The 18,962-nt window shown below is 36.9% G+C and overlaps 1 protein-coding gene across 6 annotated transcripts in view; it reads left to right on the forward strand.

The window, feature by feature from the left end:
- Window positions 1-18,729, forward strand: part of LOC139119299 (uncharacterized) — an 81,996-nt gene extending 63,267 nt beyond the window's left edge. For 4 of the 6 annotated variants that reach the window (XR_011548898.1, XR_011548902.1, XM_070683047.1 and 1 more), the window contains exons 3-4: window positions 15,738-15,890; window positions 16,211-18,729. Coding sequence is in view for 2 of the 6 variants with exons in the window: in XM_070683047.1 (XP_070539148.1) it covers window positions 15,738-15,890; window positions 16,211-16,279 (222 nt within the window). In the remaining 4 variants the exon portion in view is untranslated. Of the gene's footprint in view, window positions 1-318; window positions 4,812-9,575; window positions 9,707-9,939; window positions 10,059-15,737; window positions 15,891-16,210 lie in introns of those variants that run through there. The other 2 variants (XR_011548900.1, XR_011548899.1) reach the window with 2 other exon arrangements.
- Window positions 18,730-18,962: the final 233 nt, after the last annotated feature.

Below are 18,962 nucleotides of genomic sequence, written 5' to 3' on the forward strand. Positions count from 1 at the left end.
TAAGAACAACACGTGTTTTCAACGTGTTTTCAATTACATTTGATTCGATCACTTTTATCATAAAGATCCAAGAAACAAGAATGATGTAAGACAAACAAAAATATCAACACAAAACAAAGACTGGCTCAAGAAGTAGCTTTAAAAATCTGACATGAACAAAGTGAAAATGTACATTAAATGTTCAAACAGATGACTTTCAATACTGTACTGATATAATATCAGTTGTCAAAAATCTATCTAAGCAAATATCGGAAGCAAAGTTTTCATCTTGAATGTATATAAATGTATCCTTTTTCAATATACCCATTTTATCAATAGGTTCAGAAGGCTATAAATAATGGAGATCGACAACAAGCAGAGGCCTCATCTGCGTCGGCTCGAAACTTAACGATAGCTTCCGTATTCTGTGGCATCGTCATATTCTTCGCTACGTTAATCATTGAGTTCGTTATCCTGAAACCCGATTATTGAGAGATGTTCAACATTCAAGCTTTGGAAGAATCAAGTGAGATTTTTCAAGATGACCCAAACTTGCTCGCCCAAGCCGGTGTGCATGTGCTCGAGTATGACGTGGCTATTAATTCAGAAAACTAAATATATTGTTCTTGAATTTGAACGAAAAAATGTTTTTTATCTTAAAGGTAGAACGCGCCCCGGGGACAGAGATTCGTACTCTCACATTTCTACAATTCTTTCCTTGTCTACCACTTGTGGGGACTCATTGTAAAGCTCTTGAAGAAAAAAACTTTCACCGTCATAGCTTTTGGAGATCCAAAATTTAATTTTCCCCAATATAGAGTTAACACAAGATGGCGGCGATTTTGAATTTTAAATATCGCAAAATGCTGGGTAATTTGTTTCGCTAGTTCCAGACTTTGCAAGGTGTTCCCCGATTTTATGAAAGAGCAAAGTTGAAAGTTCCATTTTTGAAGTTTGAGCAAAAGTTTAAGTCTTTCACTTTCCAGGCGCATACTAAACCTTAAGATAAAACGCGCCTCAGGAACTACACGATTGGAACTAATTTTGGGCTTATTTGATTTTTGTATTTTTCAAATTTCTCAAAAGTTTTAGGAGCCATATAGTTTATTGTTGCAATATTAAAAATTAATTATAAAAACAAGTATGTAACTTAAAAAGGAAAGCAGATGAGCTTACATTCGCAGGTTAAAACGACCTTTCTTCGCCATCCAATTATCCCAAATTAGTTCCAATCGTGTTATATTCTCTTGGCCTTTTGGCCTACCAATGGTTAGGGTTCATTTTGAAGCTTATGGTGGAAATCAAGCTTTACCGGCTTAGCTTTGTAAAACTCGGGCCACTAGAGAAAACAAAGAGATGGCGGCCATTTTGAATGTCAAAATCGTTAACTTTTGGATAATCTGCTTCTCGTATACCAAAGTTTTCACGATGAACCCAGAACGTCATTCTTGATTTTAGCTCACGTGTTCACACACGTGAGCTTATGTCGCAGCGTTGTCTGTCTGTCTTTTTGTCTGTCTCTCTGTCTGTCGGCCTTATATCTCAAAAACAGTTTATCAGATTAGAATCGAGTCTGGTACATAGATTCAGTTTGCAAATGGCAAGAACTAGTTTTTAGTGGGTGTGGAATGCATACGTTTTGCTCATTTGCATAATTAATGATTTTAGAATAAACAGATACACATAGAGAATGAGAGCACACAATTTGATCAAATTTGGTAAAACTGTTGATCACACCAAGATATATCAGCCGTTTAAGTTATTAAAGCGTGATTTGCATATTTAATGATATTTTTAATTAGGGATATATCTGAATTGAATTGCCAAAATTAATGAAACTTGCTATGTACATTAAGATACTATAATATAACAGTATTGAAAGTTATTTAACTTTCTTACTTCAGGCAATTCCTGGTTTGCATATTTAATGAACTTTCGTAATTAAGGATATATATCTTGATTGATTTGCAAATAGTTGACGAAATTTGCTATGCACATGGAAAATACTTACATACAACCTTATTCAAAGTCATTAAGCATTTTCATTTCAGTCAACTCCTAATTTGCATGTTTAACAGACTTTCCTAATTAGGGATATATATCGGAATTAACTTGATCAAAGTTTGCGAAACATACTATGTACATTGATGATACCAGGGAAAAACAATTTTGAGGTCATTTTCGGATTTTCATGTCAGCTTATTTATAATTTGCATATCTAATGACCTTGCACAGTTTGGCAAATATAGCTTGATGGACTTGACCAAAGGCAATTACACTAACTATATAAAGTGATGATACAATGACAGTAGTCTTAAAGGAATTTAGTATTTTTATTTCAGCTAATTACATAGTTGAATACTTAATGACCTTTAGAATTAATCTGTTGTGAATATTGTTCATGATGTTGATCATAACATTTTCAATGAAGTCGTAAACATGTGGCAAAAGTTTAAATTTACACACAGCTGCAATATATAATGCCACGTGAGAATTTTCAGTTCATATCTGGTAAAACGGTTGAAAGTTTGCTTGAGGAAACTTAAGCAAAAGTTGAAATCTTGAGGCGCGCACTACTTAAGCTGATCTTTTTCTTTTTGTTGTTCAACATTGGATCATTATCTTATTTTCCACTCTTATACACCTGGTATTCCAAACTACAGTTAGACTAGAGTTCTTAGAATTTCGATAGAAATCCATTTAATGTGAACTGCGTTTCACATTTTGAAAACTATCATGAATGTCTTTTGATGAATTAATCTGTTAAAGTGTTTTCTCTAACCACTGACAAATTAATTTACAGAATATTTGAGCAGTTTTATTACTTGAATAATTGAATGTTGAAAAAAACTAGTTCAAAGTATTTGTTTCATTTCCTTTCCTGAAAGAGAATCAACATGTTATGTGAATGTTTGACATCCCCTTTTCAATAAACACGTTCAGAATGCAATAAAGGATGGTAACTCCTTGTATCGGACTTAAAAGGTTACGATCCGAGCTGTCGCTGAAAGGTTGGCGGTCACATAAACGGCATCAAGGAGCATCAGTCGTTCACTCGCATTTATCAAGAATATGGTAGTCTATTCGATTTAAGAACAGTCTGGAAACTTTTTAACTTTGAATGTCATAGTACATGTAGCTAAATTTTTATTGAAATGAGTGTATATAACCCCCATGATCTATGCCGCTTGTTGCTCATCAGAGGTCACTAAATCGTACGCCGTTCCATTAAATCGAATTTCCTTGTAATTTCTGTGACTTCTTATTGTTGTTTGAAGTTTAGGCTGTCAATAGTTTAAAAGCAACCATTCCATATCAAATTCATGATTCCGGCCCGACTGGTAATACCCCGCAGGTACATTGTCCGGCGGATTAGCGTAGCCATGGCAGATCATGCGTATATACGCTCTGAAGAAGCTTCGTGAAGTTGTGCAGGATAATCGGTAAATTAGCTTAACCCCTAATCACAATTGATTTTGCTTGTTTTAATTATCCAAGTCTCCCGTGAATCTGTTATGAACATTAAATGAATGCACGTGGTCACCGAAAATGCATACGGATCAGCTCAAAAATTGTGGCTTTTAAGGTAGTATGCGCCTCGAAAGTGAAAGACTTAAACTTTTACTCAAACTTTCCTGAATGAAACTTTAATCGATACTCTAACCAAATCAAGAATTAAATAGGGGGTCACCGAACAAAGTTTAGAACTAGTCAAAACAAATTACGGGACATTTTGCGATATTTGAAATTCAAAATGGCCGCCATTCCTGTTTTAGCTCTATAGGCGAAAAATCAAGTTTTGGATTTTCGAAAAAACTAAGACGTTGAAAGTTTATCTCTCTCCAAGAACTTTAAAATGAGCCCCCGCAGGTGGATGATCAGAAAAGAATTGTAGAAATTTGAGAGTCCGGCTATCTGTCCCCGAGCGCGTTAAACCTTAAAAATTACAATGTCAGGTGAAAATTTGTTACGCGAACATATTGTATTTACTACATTTGATAAGTTTCCTGGCTAAATGACTGAGGGTTGTCCAACTTTCATTAGCTATTTTGAAATGTTGTGTAATGCGCATGCACCGTATGAATCATAATAATATCTTCGTCTTATTGTTTAAGGTACAACTGTAATAATTGCGTGTAAGCCTAGTAACATTGATTACGACTTCCTGCATGAAGGACTCGTAGTTCTAATCGGTGTATGCCCTTGCCCATAGTCACCGCATACATATATGTGATGGCCACTTTCTGCGTCCCACCTCGGGGACATATCTTAGAACTGTAAAACTTTTACAATTTTCTTCTGATCTACCATTTCAGCGGCTGATTTCAAAGCTGTTGGTGTAATAAATTAGTTACCTTCTTAGTTTTTTGAAAATTTTAATTTTCTCCATGGAGTTAACACAGGGATGGAGGCCATTTTGAATTTAAAATATCTGTAACGGTTAGGTTATTTTTTCTCTTATACCAAACGTTGCATGGTGATCACCGTTTGACTGATTTTTATACTTGATACTTGAGAGAAAGTTTAAAAGTTTCCTTAAGAAAAGTTTGAACAAAAGTTTAGTCTTTCACTTTCGCGGAGCATTCTATCTTAATTTGTTTCTATGTATACGTATTCAGTCGTCGCCTCTAATGTGTCCAAATGTTTTACGTTACACTATCCTTCTTACTTCGTGAGCCTTTGTTTTGTATTTAATTTCAAATCATTGCGGCTACTTACTGCCTGTTTTTATTTAGTCTCACGGGAAGGCGTGACTTTAATAATAAAATGACAGACATACATATACAGTACATGTCGAGAAAAGATAAAAGCATTTTAGTTGTGTGACATAATGCATGTGGTTTGGTTTGTTTTTCTTACGATCAGAGTGAAGTGAAGCCTCCCTGAAGATATGTGACGCTCGAGGAGACACGACTATATTTATTAAACTCTTTGTTTTTGGGAATTGCAATTTCAGCAATGAAATTGTTGTGAGAAGACGATTGACGAGGTAGGAAGCCAAATCAAATCAAGCTTAAGACTTCCTATTGAGGCAGAAGATAATTTGAAGGGATCATGAGTGTTTATGGTGTGCAGAAATAGTAGAGGCGCCTTTCTTCATTGTTCAGAGGAATTATAACTCCCTTTTTACTGAAATGCAGTTGAAATAACCGACGACAACATCACTTAACAACCACTTGATCTCCGTGAATTCACATGGCACATGTATTCATTAAAGTCTCCATAGACGGAGCCCCTTTCTCACAGAGAAGAACACGAGATCTCGCCGTCAAAGCAGGACGACGTTCCAAGTTTCGCTCCCGGATTGATCATGAAAGTCAACATGTCTCTTGAAATGATATTTGGACTCTCAATTCAAAGGAATTTGTTTCCTCAAAGAATACACAGGTCTATTTTCAAGTATTGGTAAACATTAAGTTAATTTGTTTCTCTAGTACAAAATTTGCAGACTGAGGCGCGTTCTATCGTAAGCTATTAAACCGATCGACGGCACCGCATTCGATTCTGGGAATTAGCTAATTATAGAGACTCGAAATTTCGTGGACATGCCTTTCATGTTTCCATGTATAGAATTAATCGCACCAACTTTTCGTTATTCGATCGCGACAGATCGATCTGTGCTTGCCAGTCTGCAAGAAAAGAATCCGGTAGAACTAAAACTGGGTTTTTATCAGTCCCGCTCTATGTCACACTGGTAGTGACCGGGTTGGTTCTTGAATTGTGATAAATCTCAAAATTGTTTGAAGGAAAACACGCTGGAACACTAGTTATCAGTCAAGCCGACTTGAGTTGATCAATTTCTGGGTAGGTCAATGACACCTGTTGACGAGCACATAAAACTGACAATCATGAGAGAGTATGCAATAATCTATTTCTGGCAACATTAGATGCTACTTATAAGATTTTTGATTTAGTCACACATTTTTTCATTTAAATTAGAGTCTTTACTGTTCAAAGTTTTACTTTTGTGTTATTTTACGATTAGAATGTGAAAATTTAGAAAATCTAGCATGGTGACCCTCACCTTTTTCCTTTAATATTTGATTATTCTCATATGCCAGAATTCAAAAATCCCTAATAACTTTCAAGTCTCCTGGTATTCCATGTGACAATTGAGTTGATTGTTACAAATAGGGTGACATGTTCTGGCCTGATCTTGTGTACATTCAAGTATGATTCACGGTCATGAGTGTCACATGACCCCAACTCTTCTTCAGCTATTTCATAGTCAGACCTATCTCTGTCACTGCTGACTGCAGTGACACTGCCATAGGCAGTAGCAAGGCAGTAGCTGTATTAACTTCGATAATTTTGATAATAATTTTGTTCAGATTATACAACTGCATTCTTGTTATACTGCGTACATCGAATTGAACAGTAGAGTATTCAGCTTGCAAACACAGCCTGTGAATATGTACCCCGCATTTGTATCATTGACAAATGACTTTGACTGTGGACTGTGATTCGATTATCATCTAATATTCATATAAGCAAGCTTTCGTTGACAAACTGAATATTATGTGTTTCAGCATACTGTAGGGAGACAACAAAAAGCTGTACATTATTTGATATACTGCATAGAAATATTGAAAAAAAGTATCAATAGTTACAGCTTCTGCCCACTTCTTTGTTTTTTTACGAACATTCATACATTTTTAGATTTTTCGAGACAAAAGTAATAAAATGCGACAAAATGGTTCTAGATCTTGTTAAATTGTTACGAACATTAGATCTATTTGATGACAATAAAATGTTATTAAATTTCCATTGAATACCCACCAAACCTTTGAATCGTGAAGAAAGGGAACCAACATTTTCAGTCCCCCTATATGCAAAGCAAAACTTTCAAGTCAGCCCGTCTTCTAACCTCCATAAGTTTTGACCAATTACAACCATGCTAAGAATAGCCCTCCCCTATTTCGTTAGCAGCGCAGCCAGCGGTAGAAGTGGGTCAGGGGACCAGACTGAAAGACAGCGAATGTATTTCATTATCAAGATAATGAAGCTGTATCGCTCAAGACTGAGATTGTCACTGCTTCTTTGATCAAGAGTTGATCAAGGGGTCATTTACCATTGCTCCTTGGCGCAAACAGTATTTTGTGCACCCAACTTTTTCCTAAGGGGTCGCTTACATTTTCGTACCTTGTGGGGGGGGGGGGGTAAGTGTTTTATTGTATTGCTAATAAAGGTTTATTCTACCAACCTTTTGTGTTTTAGCACTGCCCTTGACAATCATCCGTACACGCTAATCACCATGCTGCATTTATTATCTGAAGAGTTTGATCGTCTAATGCGCCAAAGCAGGCAAGGGTAATTACTAATCTGTAACAGAAATTCTTCTGTTGCACCTTGCTGGTGCGTTCTTTGTTGACTTTGTCAAAGTTAATGCGGTGATAATCTCGTGACGGCGTCCATAGATTATTCATTTACCCTTGCTTGATTTGGCGCATGAGGCAATCAAACGCGTCACATAATAGACGCAACACAGTGACAAAACTTCGCGTAAGATTGTTAACGAAAAAATACGTGACACGGTGAAGGAGAAAAAGAAATTGTTACAAAACCAGTGCAAACATAAGATCAAGACACCAAAGGTTGGCAGTATTACTTATTGGCAATACATATCATAGTCAAACGTATTAAAATAAAATAAACCATACCAAGAAGAACCCTGTGTTAGGCCCAAGACACCGTACCCCTACCCACGCCCTGCCCTTTTGGATGGACATTTGTGCAGCGTCTATGGTTTTTTGTTAGAAACCAATGGATTGAAGACATCTCTTTCCCTGAGATCATCTCTAATGACGCTGTGCTACCCTTGTTATTGCATGATTTTCGAAGAAAGCTTGGAAGCTACATTTGACTATGCACGTCTCGGAGAGACAGATATTCAACAAAATTAATTCTTACAGCAAAGTCAACGAAATTCTCTCTAAATGCGTATAAGAACATTTTCAGCCAAAACAACCGAAATGTTCAAAACTAACAAAGCATTTTATTCAGAACACTCAATGAAAAGTTCCGTTGCTAACGAAATATCAAAAACATTTTTTTTTCAGCAAAGCCCATGAAAAGTTCCTTTTGTCTTCTTGTTCGTGTCTTGCAGATCTAAGTCATGAAATCAGATACAATCGAATAGGAGGCTGCGTACATGCTCTGACACCTCGTATTCCTGTATTCTTACCCAAAACATCATGAAATATTTCTCCTATAGCTTAAGGGTAAATCTGTACCCATTGACTCTATCGTACACGATTATTTGACATAGTATTGCCCCGACGGCTTTCCTGAAACTTACACTGTTTTCTTCACTCAAAGCCGAATTTAGGTGATCTTAGATCACGACTGGTCTGCACAGTCCTCAATATGATGCTGCATACCAGTCTTAAACGTTTTATTCCCAGTTTGACTTCACGGCATACTGAGCTGCTATAACAGATCCATGCACGGTACAAGTGAGTACTTGGGGCAGCAAGCTGTGGGACTTGTCGACAGGTTACTTGGAAAAGTTCCTCCTTTGAGGAGTCCAAAACCAATATCACTTTGCCTTGCTTGTAAAGAAGTAGGTCAAAGCATGTAAAAACAGGAAGCAAATTCATCGAAAATGGTTGGTCGGCAGCAGATAGTTCCACCGATTTTATTAGTTTTTATGTAGTATTCATGCACACCAGTCCAGGATTCTGACACAAAATTTTGATTCAAAGGGTCACACTTATTATATACATGGACACAATATAATTGTTGGCTTTGGTAGCCGTCATAAGACACAGAAAACAAAGGGAAAGATTCGGTTGCTTGCGGGGTTTACCAAAGTAAAGAGAAACTAGGGCAAAAGGGCAAAATATGTTGCATTGACAAGCTTAAGGCAATAGAAAGTTGTCTATAGTGAGGAAGGGGCTTTTGTACACAATTAGATAGGTCGCCAAAGGGATTTCATGACGCGGAGAAGTCACGGTGGAGTAGAGGACAGAAAGCTAAGTTTTTCCTCCATGGTTAGTCATGGAGCCAGGAGCGGAGCTAGTACCTCAATGCTATACGGCAAGCAGTGCGAAATATATTGGTCATTACATGCTCACTGTGTTTCGAATGTCATTACACACGGCTTTGCTAGGTCTGCATAGTTTTCCCTGTTTGATGAGCGTTAGTGTTGTAATTGTAGGGAAATTATTGAAACAAACATTATTCAGAATCGCAACTGTGTTACAAAGAGCATACAGGTAGCTCCATGCAAAGAGTAATTAGAATTCGCTGTCCACATGTGAGGGTTGTAATAGCCATTCCCCTTATTTCCATCGATAAAGCGTGTGTGTAAACAAGAAAAAGTCATGAACTATAGACATGGTGGGTACGGCCGGGGGCGTGTGTGTAAACAAGAAAAAGTCATGAACTATAGACGTGGTGGGTACGGCGATTTCGGCCAAATAGGCCATTGCAACCACGTGTAAATCTGTGTGGGAAAAGCTGTCATGTAAGTTTTTCCGATGAAGTACTTCTTTTTGTCAAATCGAAATAAAAGACCGGACGTCACATGATGCCATCTGCATTCGACCCGAATCACGTCATACGTTTTTAACAATAAACACTACTATACTGGCAGTACACAGGAAAGGGGAACACATGAGCGCGGTCGACGAAGCCGGATGTATTTTCTTTATATCTCGATCCGTTTGATTTCAACATGTCCGCCATCCTACAGTCCTCTGACACCGTTACCAAGGTGACAAAGGTAGGCGAGCCTAAGACTTTAATAGCTCATGGCTACTAAGGTGGTGGGAATACTCTCCTCGCTTTCCTTGTTTGGTCATTTTCTGGATTCTGAAACCGAGACAATTGTATTCAACTTCCCCCTTCCATCAAAATACGATGATTAAATGTTTCAAATGCATCACACAAACACTTTCCTGATCATGCTATGTGTAGCAGGTAACAACCAGTTTTCTTTGTTTCTGTCACCAACAGAGCCTTTGAACGTAGTTGGGCAGCCTGTGCACGGTCCGTCCACACAATTTGTGGAGGGACCATGGCCTGTGATACAACAACAACCAGCCTTCTACATTCCACTGACACCCGTTACCCAGGTAATAACTTTGGAACATCGACCGACCTGGGGTCAAAGGTTACGGTGTTGGAGCCCCTATCGTTCGTTGAAACTTTTATGGATCTTTCTGTCTGGCTCCTGCCGCAAGCTTCACTTCGCTTTAAATTACACTTGTTTTCCTTCTGGTATTTCAGCTTGTTATTTTGGGTCGTCTGATGACGTATCAGAATGTCGTAACCAATGCAATAGCCATTTTTCAGCGCGGCCATAGGAGCTATGTTGAACACAGTAGTTGAAGGCGATGAGCTGTCTGTATTTACAGCCATCGAAAATTGCGATGAATGTCGTGATAGTTATGTGACGTGAACTAGAATTTTTCGACTTTACTCTGCAAAACGGACTTAATCACCACTACAATGTTTGATTGTACCATACAAGTATTATCTATTGGCCAAAATATACGTTGCAGAACATGTACAGGACCATGGCTAATGCTACCGCTCGGGTGATACGGCACCTCGTATGACGGCTTTCGGTACTGCGTTCAAAACGTTGAATTTGTGACGTATTGGAACGTATTTTGTAATTTCTACAAGGCAGAATAATGTGTCCTTCATTGACGTGGGAGAGCAACCAATTATTTCACTAACAAGTGGTGAATTTTGGCGAAAATCGGCCCTCATGTCTATAGCCCAATGTTGTCTATTAACAGGCGCCTGTTATACAGACTAATTACAACCAAATATGATTTTCAATGCTCAGAATATTCTCTCCAGAACGATGCAATGCTTTAATTTGCATGTTAAAGGTGTAAAATTAAGCTAGAAAGCACATTTTTGGTTCAAAATCTAAATGTATCTAATTTATCGACAGCATACAAACTGTATAAAATTTAAATCTAATCAAAAGACAAAAGTTCAGGTACATATTTCTAGCATCCTGTAACGTATAAGTAAATAATAAACAACAAACAATCAGTTGGTCATTTTAAACAATAAAAATGCTCTCTATGCAAATGGATCTCTACAAAATTACAAATGATGATATTTTAATGGCGCAATGCACTTAGTGTAGCTTGACAGCTATTGTATATGGAGCAACAGCATGATTGTGTTGCCTAAACATTATTTTACTTGTCTACCATATTTATTTGTTTGTTTGTTTGTTTGTTTATTGATTTCTCCAGGTGGAAATTATTTACAGGGAAAAATTCAGTGTTCATGTTCACTACTTTGTCATCAGTTTGCTATCTATGAGAAACCACAAAGTATTGAGAGAAAAAAAAAACATGTTTCATGCATGGTAAACGGGTTTATTTCAGTTAAAATGCGTTAGACTTAGGAAATGTGTCGTCACGATGTCAACAGTTAGAACAACAACGTTTGTGAACAAACCGGGTCAACTGTCATGGCGGTCTTGCATCAGCCGGAGAAGGCAACGATATCAACAGTTTACATTGGCTTACCGGTAGTTAGTCGCTTGAAATCAACAAAATACACTTACATAAATTTATTTGACTACTGGTATTGTATCACCGCATTAAATAGCAGATGTAATTGCCTTTGGTCAAGTCCTTCAATCTCTACATGCTAAACTGTGAAAGCACATTAGATATGCAAATTGTCAATATTCTGACATGAAAATGCGAAATGACTTTCAATATTGTTTTAACTTAGTACCTATCATCAATGTACATAGCATGTTTTGTCAATTTTAATTAAGGAGATCCAGGTATATATCCCTAATTACGTATACAAATTAGGAATTGGCTGAAGTAAAAATGCTCAATGACTTTGAATAATGCTGTATCATAGTATCTTCAACGTACATAGCAAGTTTCATCACCTTTGTTCGAATAAATCCATATATATATCCAAAAATTAGGAAAGTCATTAGATATACAAGTTCAGAATTGCCCGAAGTAAAAATGCTTCATGACTTTGAATAAAGTTATATCATATTATCTTCTATATCCATAACAATGTTTCATCAACATTGGTTGAGTCAATTCAGATATATATAGCCCCAATTAGGAAAGTTCATTAATTATGCAAATTAGGTATTGGCTTAAGTAAACATAGGGCCAAAGTCCCTGAAGCTACTATAGACATGGATACAAAATTAAGTATTTCCTGACTGTATGAAATTATCTCACTAAGGTCATCCTAGGGACCTGTAAACCAAATATTAAAGCTGTCTGACCAGCGGTTTTGAAAAAAACAAGCGACCCAACAGTCGACAGAGCTCTGCTGTGTTATGTAGAGAATAACTTTTTGTGACACATGTATTGATGAAGAAGGTGGATATCTTTGATAGCTTATTTCAGGATGGCCTGACCAAAAATGGCAAAATTAGCTGCAAAAAACAAGTGACAAAATTGAAGATTTCATCATAATTTCGACATATAACATTAAGATAAAGCCTAAGAGTCTGTATACCAAATATCAAAGCTATCGGATGATTAACTTTTGAGAAACAAATATTTTGACCAAAAATCGCAAAAATTGACCTAATAATACAAAATTGAAGATTTCATCAAATTTTGATATATCACACTAAGACAACCTCTAAAACCTGCAAACTTATACCAAATATCAAAGGCATCAGGCACGTTGTTTTTGAGAAACACATTTTTGACCAAAAATGGCAAAATTGCACCAAAAATACAAAATTGCAGATTTCATCATATATTCCATATATCATATTTAGTTCATCTATAGGAACCTGTATACCAAATATAAAAGCTGTAAGACGAGCGGTTTTGATGAAATAAAGTTTTGACCGAAAATGACCCCAAAAATCTTTAAAAATACAGATTTGCATATTTCATCACAATTTGAACAAATCTAAGTTGGGTTATCCCTAGGGACCTTTACATCAAATAACAAAGCTGTCTGACCAGCGGTTATGAAGAAGACGTTTTTTTACCAAAAACGCCTTTTTTTGCGCTAATTTGCATATTTTCAACAATATTAAACAATTAAAAAAATTTTCTCATAATCATATTTTACATCTACACAACAAATATCAAACCAGTAAGTAGTGCGGTTCTCAAGATATTTGAGTGGACGGACGCCTAACAAACGGACATACATATATACATACGGGCTGACGACGGCCGCCGGACGGATACCCATCCCAATAGCTTCTATAGACTATAGTCTATAGTAGCTAAAATGCTTAATAATTTTCAAGTTGAAGATGCAGTGACCAAATTGAAATATTTTCGTCCCTATCGGTTGAAATTTATTGACCCGTTTCTCTCCGATTTGTGGATTGATCAAGTATTTTCACCGACACACTAAGGCCAAAGTAATTAAATTCTTTGTTTTGTGTCCCCACCCGCCTAGATGTTTATTGGTCAAAGCCTGTATTTCTTCACTGCTCCCTGTTTTTCTCAAAATTATCAATCTTTCGTTGTCGACAGGAAAATTTCCTGATCGTCTGAAACTGGCAATGGTCACTCCAATTCTGAAGAAAGCATCATTGGATCAGGATGTTTTAAACAATTATCGACCAGTGTCAAATTTATCATTTATATCAAAGATTACAGAGAAAGTCGTAGCTGCCCGATTACAGAGCCATCTCAATGTCAATAATTTACATGTACCTCGTCAATCTGCGTACAGAAAATATCATAGTACTGAGACCGCTCTACTCCGCTTACATAATGATATCGCTTGTGCTATTGGTCAACAGAAAGTTGTTTTGCTTGTCATGCTTGATTTATCGGCAGCCTTCGATACTGTTAGTCATAATCTTTTGTTACACAAACTTCGTTCAATTGGCATTACTGGAAATGTGCTATAATCATGGTTTTCTTCCTATTACTCGAACCGTGATCAATGTGTAATTCTCAATGGTGCTGTGTCCGCCACCAAAAAATTGGAATGTGGGATTCCCCAGGGAAGTGTACTCGGTCCCATTTTATTTACACTATACACATCATCATTAGCTGAATTGCTCACTGATCGCGGTGTTTCACATCAGTTGTATGCGGATGATACGGGGATTTACATCTCGTTTGAGGTTGATGACTCGGCACCCGCCATTGCTCAGATTTCTGATTGTATCAGGGGTGTGCAGTATTGGATGTTGAGTCACCGTTTGAAGATGAATGACAGTAAGACGGAGGTCATCTGCTTTGGAACGAGGCATTCCCTCTCCCGTCTCGGGCCTGTGGATGTTACAATAGGCGGCTCCCTCGTGAATTCGGCGCCAGTTGTCAAAAATCTTGGTGTTCTTCTCGATAGCCAATTGACGATGGAGCGGCATGTGACATCCACATGCAGGAGTGCATACTTCCATTTACGGAATATAGCTCGCATCTGAAAATTTCTCCCACGTTTGTCACTTGGAAGGCTCATTCATGCTTTCATTTTTTCTAATTGGACTATTGCAATGTATTGTTTCTTGGGCTTCCCTTATGTTTACTACGGAAATTACAGCTAGTTCAAAATAGCGCGGCTCGCTTATTGTCTGGCTGCCGCAAGTATGATCACATATCTTCACTGGCTCCCAATCGAGCGTAGAATTGAATTCAAAGTCTTATTACTGGTTTTTAAGGCACTTCATGGTCTTGCGCCTATCTATATTATTGACCTCTTAACACCCAAGAGTAATACGCGCCGTCTACGTTCTTCAGATTCGGGCTTGCTTGAAGTTCCGTTTACGAGGTCTTCATTCATATACAAACGGGCCTTCAGCCATGTCGCTCCGCGTTTATGGAACGATTTACCGGCTGATATTAGAATGTGCAATACCATCGATTGTTTTAAGAAACGTCTAAAAACGCATCTTTTCCGCAAAGCTTTTAATTAATTGTCTTTTTAAGATTTTATACATTTTCCTGTGGTCTGCATGTTTTTTTAGTGTCAAAGGTTTGTTTATATTTTTACATTTGTGAACCGTTTAGAGCATTTTATGGATTTACGGTATATGAAAATAAAAATTATTATTTTTATTATTTAAACACACACAGTGTATTTGAATAGGAAATTTTAGGACATTACCGCTTAGCTTTTCTGAACGAAATTTTGTTACAATTTGTATTTGCTACAATCAAATTACATTGTGTTAATTTTCTTGTGTGTGTTTTTCAGCCGCTTAGACGCGTACCTTTTTCCATTTAGAGTGGACGCAAGACAAAGAATTTAATTACTTTGGCCTAACCTAACTGTCTGTAGCAGATTCCTTTCATAAAATAAAACCCTTTGTTAACGAATTCAAAGTCGGCATGACATTTCTTGTCCGTAAGTTGTACCTGAATTCGGTTAGCCATAGGTGGGCCTGAGCCCACATGGTGAAAAATATTGCACATACACGCCACAAAACAGTCGTTCTCGGATATGCTAAACGGTCCTTTTTAGGACCACCACATCGTCCAAAAAGAGAGCACTTGCGAATAAAATATGAAAGTTTTTTTCGATAATTTGATATGACTAATGTACTTGGACGACAAGATGATTGGCAATGAACACGTAACCATGAAGATAGAGACCTGCTGTGAATTTGCATGGAACGTTTGGTCTGAACTGATGAGCTTAACCGTTTGGCTTTTACCTCAATTTTCGATCGACATTTCATCATCAGCATCAGCATTGTAAGACAACACATCATAGTGAACTGATCGGCACTCGCCTGAGGGCGCACCATTTTCAAAATTAGTGTTTTCTCAAATGTTATAATATTCTCCTCTCTTCTTTTCGTCTCCCCACAGACTGCACCAGAGCCAAACGACAACCACGATCAATTTAGGTATGGCCATCAGCAGATGGAAAATCCGCTGGATAGTTGGATGACTCCTGCAGTATTGGCCTGTCTTTGTTGCTGTTGCCCCCTTGGACTGGCCGCAATCTTTAAGGCATTAGATGTAAGAACAACACGTGTTTTCAACGTGTTATCAATTACATTCGATTCGATCACTTTTATCATAAAGATCCAGAAACAAGAATGATGTAAGACAAACAAAAATATCAACACAAAACAAAGACTGGCTCAAGAAGTAACTTTAAAAAATCTGACATGAGCAAAGTGATAAATGTACATTAAACGTTCAACCAGATGACTTTCAATACTGTACTGGTATAATATGAGTTGCAAAGGATCTATCTAAGCAAATATCGGAAGCAAAATTTTCATATTGAATGTATATAAATGTATCCTTTTTCAATATACCCATTTTATCAATAGGTTCAGAAGGCTATAAATAATGGAGATCGACAACAAGCAGAGCCTCATCTGCGTCGGCTCGAAACTTAACGATAGCTTCCGTAATCTGTGGCATCGTCATATTCTTCGCTACATTACTCATTAAGTTCATTATCCCGAAACCCGATTATTGAGAGGATGTTCCACATAAGCTTGGGAAGAATCAAGTGAAATTTTTCAAGATGGACCCAAACTTTCTCGCCCAAGCCTGTGTGCATGTGCTCGAGTATGACGAGGCTATTCATTCAGAAAACTAAATATATTGTTCTTAAATTTGAACGAAAAAATGTTTTTATCTTAAAAGTAGAATGCGCCCCGGGACAGAGATTCGTACTCTCTCATTTCTACAATTCTTTCCTGGTCTACCACTTGTGGGGACTCATTTTAAAGCTCTTGAAGTAAAAAACTTTCACCGTATGTAACTTAAAAAGAAAAGCAATGAGCTTGCATTGCAGGTTAAAACGACCTTACTTCACCATCCAATTATCCCAAATTAGTTCCAATCGTGTTATATTCTCTTAACCTTTTGGCCTACCAATTGTTAGGGTTCATTTTGAAGCTAATGGTGGACATCAAGCTTTACCGGCTTAGCTTTGTAAAACTCGGGCCACTAGAGAAAACATAGAGATAGCGGCCATTTTGAATGTCAAAATCGTTAACTTTTGGATAATCTGCTTCTCTTATACCAAAGTTTTCACGATGACCCGAGATCGTCATTCTTGACTTTAGCTCACGTGTTCACACACGTGAGCTTATGTCGCAGCGTTGTCTGTCTGTCTTTTTGTCTGTCTGTCTGTCTGTCTGTTGGCCCTATATCCCTAAAACGGCTTATCAGATCAGAATCAAATCTGGTACATAGATTCAGTTTGCAAATGGCAAGAACTAGTTAGTTTTTAGTGGGTGTGGAATGCATACATTTTGCTCATTTGCATAATTAATGATTTTAGAATAAACAGATACACATAGAGAATGAGTGCACACAATTTGATGAAATTTTGTAAAAATGTTAATCACACCAAGATATATCAGCCGTTTAAGTTATTAAAGGTGATTTGCATATTTAATGATATTTTTAATTAGGGATATATTTGAATTGACTTGACTAAAATTAATAAAACTTGCTATGTACATTAAGATACTATAATATAATAGTATTGAAAGTCATTTAACATTCTTACTTCAGCCAATTCCTCGTTTGCATATTTAATGAACTTTCCTAATTAAGGATATATATCTTGATTGACTTGCCCAAAGTTGACGAAACTGGCTATTCACAAGGAAAATACTTACATACAACATTATTCAAAGTCATTAAGCATTTTCATTTCAGTCAACTCCCAATTTGCATGTTTAACAGACTTTCCTAATTAGGGATATATACCGGAATTAACTGGATCAAAGTTTGCGAAACATACTATGTACATTGATGAGACCAGGGAAAAACAATTTTGAAAGTCATTTGCGGATTTTCATGTCAGCTTATTTATAATTTGCATATCTAATGACCTTGCACAGTTTGGCATATATAGCTTGATGGACTTGACCAAAGGCAATTACACTTACTATATATAGTGATGATACAATGACAGTAGTCTTAAAGGAATTTTGTATTTTAATTTCAGCTAATTACATATTTGTATACTTAATGACCTTTAGAATTAATCTGTTGTGAATATTGTTCATGATGTTGATCATAACATTTTCAATGAAGTCGTAAACATGTGGCAAAAGTTTAAATTTACACACAGCTGCAATATATAATGCCACGTGAGAATTTTCAGTTCATATCTGGTAAAACGGTTGAAAGTTTGCTTGAGGAAACCTTAAGCAAAACTTGAAATCTTGAGGCGCGCACTACTTAAGCTGATCTTTTTCTTTTTGTTGTTCAACATTGGATCATTATCTTATTTTCCACTCTTATACACCTGGTATTCCAAACAGCAGTTAGACTAGAGTTCTTGGAATTTCGATAGAAATCCATTTAATGTGAACTACATTCCACATTTTGAAAACTATCATGAATGTCTTTTGATGAATTAATCTGTTGAAGTGTTTTCTATAACCACTGACAAATTAATTTACAGAATATTTGAGCAGTTTTATTACTTGAATAATTGAATGTTGAAAAAAACTAGTTCAAAGTATTTGTTTCATTTCCTTTCCTGAAAGAGAATCAACATGTTATGTGAATTTTTGACATCCCCTTTTCGATAAACATGTTCAGAACGCAATAAAGGATGGTAACTCCTTGCATCGGACTTAAAAGGTTACGATCCGAACTGTCACTGAAAGGTGGGCGGTCACATAAACGACATCGACTAGCATCAGTCGTTCACTAGCATTTATCAAGAATAAGGTAGTCTATTCGATTTAAGAACAGTCTGGAAACTTCTTATCTTTGAATGTCATAGTACATGTAGCTAAATTTTCATTGAAATGAGTGTATATAACCCCCATGATCTATGCCGCTTTTTGCTCATCAGAGGTCACTAAATCGTACACCGCTCCACTAAAAAGAATTTCCCTGTAATTTATGTGACTTATTGTTGTTTGAAGTTTAGGCTGTCAATAGTTTAAAAAAAACCCATTCCATATCAAATCCATGATTCCGAGCCGACTGGTAGTACCCTGCATGTACATTGTTTGATAAGCGTAGCCATGGCAGATCATGCGTATACGCTTCGAAGAAGCTTTATGAAGTTGTGCAGGATAATCGGTAATACAGCTTGCCCCT

The sequence above is a fragment of the Ptychodera flava genome, chromosome 19, assembly GCF_041260155.1.
Source record: "Ptychodera flava strain L36383 chromosome 19, AS_Pfla_20210202, whole genome shotgun sequence".
Taxonomy (NCBI): Eukaryota; Metazoa; Hemichordata; class Enteropneusta; family Ptychoderidae; genus Ptychodera; species Ptychodera flava.